The sequence below is a fragment of the Lissotriton helveticus genome, chromosome 12 (assembly GCF_964261635.1).
Source record: "Lissotriton helveticus chromosome 12, aLisHel1.1, whole genome shotgun sequence".
Classification (NCBI taxonomy): domain Eukaryota; kingdom Metazoa; phylum Chordata; class Amphibia; order Caudata; family Salamandridae; genus Lissotriton; species Lissotriton helveticus.
In genome coordinates, this window is record NC_136073.1 from 738247077 (window position 1) to 738254556 (window position 7480).

General features: G+C 42.1%; 1 protein-coding gene across 3 annotated transcripts in view; it reads left to right on the plus strand.

Annotated features, from left to right (window-relative positions):
• Window positions 1–3845, plus strand: part of MTMR11 (myotubularin related protein 11) — a 238245-nt gene extending 234400 nt beyond the window's left edge. For 2 of the 3 annotated variants that reach the window (XM_078670169.1, XM_078670170.1), the window contains exons 16-17: window positions 1201–1485; window positions 2509–3521. In XM_078670169.1, the coding sequence (XP_078526295.1) occupies window positions 1201–1485; window positions 2509–2634 (411 nt within the window). In that variant the 3' untranslated portion in view covers window positions 2635–3521. Of the gene's footprint in view, window positions 1–1200; window positions 1486–2508 lie in introns of all 3 variants that reach the window. The other variant, XM_078670171.1, reaches the window with a different exon arrangement.
• The last annotated feature ends 3635 nt before the right edge of the window (window positions 3846–7480 follow it).

Consider the following 7480-nt stretch of genomic DNA (forward strand, 5'->3'; position numbering starts at 1 on the left):
AACAACAAGCATAGTCTCACTGGGTGAGGCTAGCTAGGAATGTATGTGGGTGAGCCATGTCTAATAGGTATTGTATTTAGTGTGGAGAAGACTGGGATGCAATGGAGATGATGATGTGTAATCATCTGAAATTATAAGAAAACTTAAAGGTTTTTGAGTGGATCTCTTGGTTTTGAGCTGGCATTTGGCCAGCTCTAAAAGGTTCATGGGAAAAAGTCAAACATTAAGGATTTATGTTCGCGACTAAATGTGAGTAAATATGACTTATTATTCTGGATTGATTGGCATTTGGGATTTCAGTTTATACCCACTTTACATCAGCTCTGTTCTGTGTGTTAGATGTTTTCAAAATCAATAAAATTCTACTTAAAAAATGCTGATTTCATTAATTGCCTAGTTTGTGGCCACTGACTGTGTATGACTGGACCTATTTCCAGTAACACCCCTTTAAACTTTGACCCACTCACAGTTATTCATAACCCAGTCATATGTAAACTATGCAACACTTGCACAAATGATGAAAAAGTTACTTAAAGGTATATAGGATTGCTCCGGATTTGCAAATTATGTCTAAATTATACGCCCATATAGTACTTCTTTTTCCAGACTTAATTTGGGCATACATCTGAAAAAACACTTTGGCAATCAAGCCAAATTGATTTATTTGTGAGCCCATTTCAGCTGTTCCATGATTTCATGATTGCGAGTTTTGCTTTCTCCCAAAGGATAAAAAATGTGAGGAACAACATTATTAATTCACCTACAACGTCTATGAAACCATAAATACAATGTGGGGAAATCTTAATATTACAAGCTCATCCTGTCTTGTGGTGATTTGATTAAACAGACAAAATATTATTTTTGTATATATCACTGTATATAAACTTTGAAATATTTACTTTATCACCAGTTGCCTCTGCCTGCTTTATAATGCACACCCTTGGGCAGAGTGTGTATTGGAATCTCTGGCTGCAAGTGGCATGCTGGCAAACCAAGCTATCTACACCAAAACCATTTTTGTAATTTTATTATGTTTAATTAAATTTTTTTGTCAGATGTAGTGCCACTCATAAAGTTTAGCACCCTGCACCCGCGCCCCAATCTGACCATATGGATGAACTGCCCCAGCACTTCAGTGCTGCATGCTTACAATTCTTCCATGTTGTAATTGGTTAGTAAGACATTCATCTCTTTTTCAAGGTGGATCCACTCTCCTCTGGAACCTGTGTTGTGTACCTACTGCAGAAAGGATCCCTCACATTGCAAACTCAGTTCCTTCCATGGAAGAATGCCTCAAACCAAAGGCGCGGCTCCCGCCGAGCCCAGTCTTCCGAGAGTCTGCTGGTGGAACCCGAGAGGTCCTTGCGGATCATCAAACCAACCTTCACCATCCCCCACTCCGGAGAGATGCTGCTTCCACTTCTCACAAGCGTGAGGATCCATCTCTGGAAGAGATGCTACTTTCGAGGCAATTCTGAAGTTCAGGTGAGTATTGATCTATTTAGGTTTCATTACTTCCTACGGATGAGTAATGAAGAACAGAATTGGATGATTGGAGTACGTGGACAGATTACAAGGGAAGCCTTTTCTATGCGAGAGTCAACTATCATGATTACCAATTATTTCTCGTAGCTTAGTACGCTTGTACTCTTAGGGTGTTTTCTGGAAATTAAGGCAGTTAATTAAACTTCACTTTCACAGAAATAGCAAATTATTTAACAAAGTGGGTACAAGCCGCTGAGTTACATAACATATATATCAAATAGTAAATTAAATGTCAAAAGGTTATTCAAGTATTTATAAAAACGTATGATAAAAATAGAATACTTAGATCAGTCAGCTCATGGATATAAATGTAATGTCAGAGGGGTCTCAAAGCCCCTATCTCTGACCCGAAACATCCCACAGTGGTAGCCATTTTTCATTGTAGTGCAGACTTTCCAATTTTTTGTACCCTAAAATTATTTGTTTAGTGTCCAGTCATATTGTCATCTTTTTATCCCTATTTTAAATTGAAATCTAATTTTCTCCCTAAATTATTGTTATTCCCAACTGCAGTATATTTTACTCTACAAAATATTTGTGTTGTGTTTAATTCAAATCCCAATGCTGATACTCTGAGTAACTTTTGAATCCCCATTGTTAATTGTTTTTGAACTCTTTTCATTTTCATGAAAACACTTTTTACCATAAAACTAAAATGATTGTTCCTCTAGATATATATATTATTAACCCCTTCCATGCTCATGACGGAATGGTTCCGTCATGAGCTACGGTTGAGCTGTGCTCATGACGGAACCGTTCCGTCATGACCACGCCCGTTTTTATTACGGCCCAGCACCGGAGGGGGAATCGCGGTCGCGCTGAAGAGGTTAATAGAGAGTCCTTTTACATTTTTTGGGTACAGAGCTTGAGTAACGCTGGGGATTTAAATGTGTGAACTTTGTCTCTGCCACAATATCGTTACCATTGCTTTTCGACTAATTTCCTCTTATTTCTCCTTGCCAGATGGGTCCTTCCACGATTACCAGCACCAGCCTTGCGAAGGAACTGCAGCTGCTCCAGGAGAAACTCTTTCACCATCTCAGCAGCAAAACCACCAATGGCACAGATCACCAAGCAGGCAGGACGTAGCAATAGCAGTTTGGTGAAGCTTGGACTCCCATTCTTGATGACTACGGCACAACTGACATTAGGAGATATGAAAGACTGATTCTGTACGTGTCAAAGGTTCTGCCTTCGTCAATGGCCTAGACTCACGGAACACTGGAGTGTCAGTCGGGATCTCCAAAATAAGTAGAATTTGTTGTCATGGATGTGAAGCACAGAAGGAATGAAGAAAAGGATTCTGCAGATTTTTCATATAATCACAGGGCTTCCTCCGGGACCTCAGTCTTATCAAGTGTTCTTGGCTACCAGCCGCGACTTCTGTTGGTAAAGTCAAACACCTTGCCTGCACTGACCCGGAAGTATTACTCCAAGGATTCCTAGGGACCAGTTGCTGTTGGTGCTTTGTTTCATTTCTGTTGTGTTGAACTTTGAAATTGTAGGTAATCGGTACCTGTTTTGATGGTTCATCATGGTACGGGACTAAATCTCCCGAGGGCCCACATGCCACCTTCAGCAGATGGGCGTTTTACAGCTTTGCTAGCAGAATGTTCTCTCACACCTTTGCTGGACCAGAGTTTTTCTCTCAAGTGCCTGCCGTTTGGCTGGAAACCACAGAGAAGCATTGCTTCTGCATGGGGATTAGTACTACCTCCTAAAGGCGGCTGCTGGCTTTGCATAAATGGTACATATGCTTCTTCTTTTATCTTTACAGAGCAGAGCCATCTCTTGGACAGTGTAGCTAGAGAGACTGCAGAAAAATAACAGAGGGGGCTGTGATGAAGAATAATAGCACGCCTCCCATTTCCGATTTGCGGAAACTTTACCAAATGTAGCATTTCTCAGATGATGGAGGAGTCACGTCATATGTGTTCTATCACGCTGTCTACATGTCTCATGTTCCACATCCAACCATCGATTTAAATATTTTTTTTTGTGAAGTTTTTACCAATAGGGACATTTTTGCCCCATGTTGATTCTTAGGGAGTTTGCACTTCATTCCAGTGTCATAATTCCAAATGTTTGCATACAAGCAATGACAGGAACAAGCCACATTCTTGATTTTGTCCACCATAAGCGTGGAAGGGTATACTCAGACATGAGTCCCTTGCTCACTGCTCCATCAGGATTCAAGCAAGCCGGACCGACGACGCCTAAAATGGCAGAAACCGGTCCCCGGAAGCTTGTCTCCTTTCTGGTGAAGAATTGGCTTGGTAGTTTGGTCTGCCCTGTTCCCATGATGCACTGGGCCAGGGACAGACTAATTTGCATATAGCCAGGTTCTGAGCTGGGATGGGGCAGTGAGCTAAATAACGGTGATGGATCAAGCCCTGATCTTTGGACTGGGTAAGAGTGGTCTGCTTAATTCAGACACTCTGTTCATCACCACCCCCTTTTCTGAAACATTCTTGATTCAGGCATACTCAAGTAATGTCTTCCCTACCTCCCAACTCACACAGTGCCACAGCGTGACACACGATATTGGCTCCCATCCCACGGTCTCCCGGTGAGGAGCAGATATCACATGGTGGCAGGGAAAACGAGCTGACAACCACTGTAAATAGTTGTTTTCCAGCTCTTTTTCTGAGGCTTTGAACTGCTGCCATCCATTAAGGGGTGTGAAAACACTACAGGACCTCTGCAAACTTTTTATTTTTATTTTTAGGAGGAGGGTGCTTGTGGGTGGGGTGGAGTTCAAAAGTGCCTCCTAGGTACTTCTCGGCACAAGACCACACCCCCTTCAGGGCCCCACCCCCTCGTCACACAGTGAGATTGTTCTTTAAGTTGGTAGGTATGGCCTTGAACTAAAAATGGCAGGAAACTACTTTTATTTCAGCCTTCCCATGCTCAGTGCAGTTTACTGTTTCGGGATTTTTGTTTTTGACTTTTTATTTCCTTTGGTGGTTGTTGTGGGACCACCACTGGGGTTTAAAAATAACTAAGCTTTCAACCACCTCATACCAATCCAACTGACAGTGGTTGCCATTTCATGATGTTTCCGGTGACTTAGTCTATTCGTTTAATTGAATTTGGTGAAAATATTGTACAACCAGCCCACAGTGTGAAGGCTCAGCTCACACTATACAGTGTAGGTGTTATTCATATTTCCATATAGGCTTCTACCATGGGCATCGGCTGAAATGTTTTCAGGGCGGCATAATTAAAAAGATTTAAAGATTTTTGTTGGGGGGGGTGGGGCATAATTAATTTAAAAAAAATTTCAAGCTTGCGCTGCCGGTATTGTACCGGCAGCGCAAGCTTGCAATTCTTTTTAAAGGAGAAGTGAAAAATGCAGGGGGGCAAGCCCCCCCCCCCCCCCTTGCACCTTCCTGCGGACGCCCATGGCTTTTACCCTCTCTGTTTAAGTTCTGCAACAAGATTTTGGTAATGAAGCAATAAACAATAATACCACTTATTATTTAAGCACCAAGAGAAAATCCAATCTCTCTTTTACTCCTTCTGTTTGCGTATGAAGGATATAAAAAAAAGCATATACCAGAACCCACAACCCATGGTGTTATAGATAAGATGGTTCTTTGACCAGCTAAGTCATCTCCCTGCTTGCTGACTGGCTGCATAGTTGTGCTTTCTTTCATCAGGCACAATTCATCATTTTTATTTGGCTTATTTTATGATCTGCATGAGACTCTGAAAATAATTGTAGGGAAATATTTTCCATTTTTTGCACTAACTGCAACTTTGGAAGTAAGTCATTCTGCACATTCACATGATATGCCAGTAGCCTATCTGATATTTGCTTCCATCTTCTGTCTTACAAACACCGCTCAGTCTAATACGTGTAAATGTTTTCTTCCCCTCTCAACTGTGAAAATAGTAGCTCTTAGATTTTGTAACACCATTTACTTGTTTTGCCTTCAGATTGGGGCCAAATGTTTTCTAATACCCGATGCAGGAACCTCTCTCACTTAAATGCCAACAGTATTTTTGTCATGTTCCTTTTGGAACTAACAGATAATTTTGGTGTAATATTAGTAGCCAAACATGTTTATTTCGAATTTTTTCATCATGAGTGTCTGTGGTTGTTTTCATAATATGCGTCCATGGGATTCCAACGCTGGTAATTGTCATTCATATTACTTGTTTGCGTGCTTAGGTACTTTGCATAGCTCTAAAATGCTATATTACACTGTCATCTGTGTCTTAAGACACTTTGACAATGCAAAAATGTCAGGGCAAAAATAAGATTCAAAACGTGTGTAAGCTTTTGCAATATCCATTGAAAGACAGTGTCTGCTGTTACCAACTGAAAGGACACCCTGTGGTATTTTTAGGCTCTGTAGAATGCCATAAAGATGTTAAATGTCTCTCTTCTGGATGGAGATCAACTTGATGATATGCCATTCAAAACCACTGTATAGACTGGTCTCTATCTGGCCTGATCATCATAGTGATCATAGATTAAGCTCTTTCAGGTCAACACACGTGCGATGATCTCTCCATGGTCGGTTACTAAAAAAAAAATTCAAGCAAACCAACTTGGACAATTCTGTGCTTTCTGTAATCCCACCACAGATCAATATATTGAATGCCAACCTCAGGGTTTCTTTCATCATATTTGTCACCGGATGCATCTTAAGTGTGTCTAGAACCTCCAACATCTGCCCAAGGCAAAATTCTGATGAATACACCCCCAAATGGACGCCGCAATGGTTCACACAATAGGTAGAAGTAGCTTCAGAGCTCTTGGCATAGGTTCTTAGTGTAATAGCAGTTTGTGTTCAATTCGGACAGAGGGTGAATATGCAGACGAAACTGCTTCTCGCATGGCTGGGTGAGAACAGCCACAAGGCCAGTGTGCCTCAAAAGGTTACAGTCTCTGGGCCTAAAGTTTTCTTCCTCCACCTGCCCAGGGCTACATAGACTGTATGGGGTCTGTTTTTCCCTATCCACTCAGTGCACGTTCCTGTTTTCTTCTGTCACAAAGTACTTGAGATGAAGAGGTTGAATGGCTACAGGATTCTTCCTGGGGCCTGTTACACATGTGCCAGTAGGATTTGGTGTTCAGAGGTGATGGGCCAATCAACTTGAGCCTCACTTAAAATTACATCACCTAACCTAACATAACCTAACCTAGTCAAGCGTAACTTATCTTAGCTAAGCAAACCTAACCTAACCTAAACTTGAAAAATGTGCATAACCTAAATCCAGGTGAGCAGACCGTGGAATAAATTTCAGATTTTCAATCCTTGATTGGGGGCCTCATTTAGAATTTGGTGGACGTGGTACTCTGTCGCAAACAAGACAGAGTACCCTGTCTGCCAAACCCTCCGTCCTCCCAGTCTGCTCTGAGACAGGTGGATCGGTATTTATTTGATGGGAGTGCCCCTGTTGGCTCCACCATTGAAAAACATACTCTGATGGCCGATAGCGGAGGGGCAGTTATTGTAAGGGTATCAGGCTGTCCACACTGTTCACAGCGGGCTCATTTATGCCCTTTTTTCTGCCAGTCACCACCAATTAAAATCTGGCGATCACACACAATAAAAAAAATATAATGACCCCATACGCCGTGGGAGAAAGCTATAAAGCTGTGGGGGACATTCGATTTTGTATTTCAGAAACAACAGCCTAATTTGGGAGTTTGTTTCCCAAAAACAAAAATGTTTGGTGTGCAACAGCTGAAAGACAGCAGCCTGACACCGAACTGGTTGTGCCTTCACAGGAGCTGCTGTGGCGACAGCTCATGTGAAGGCACAGAGATCACAGCAGGATCGGGGGGTCTTCTAATTTGGTGGGTGTCAGGAGGGGGATCACCTCTGCCACTGTGACTGACGGCAGACGACTGCCAGGGTATATATCCGGCCCAAGAGTCTACAGTCCTTTTTTGTCTCTTATTCACAGTTGTGCTCCA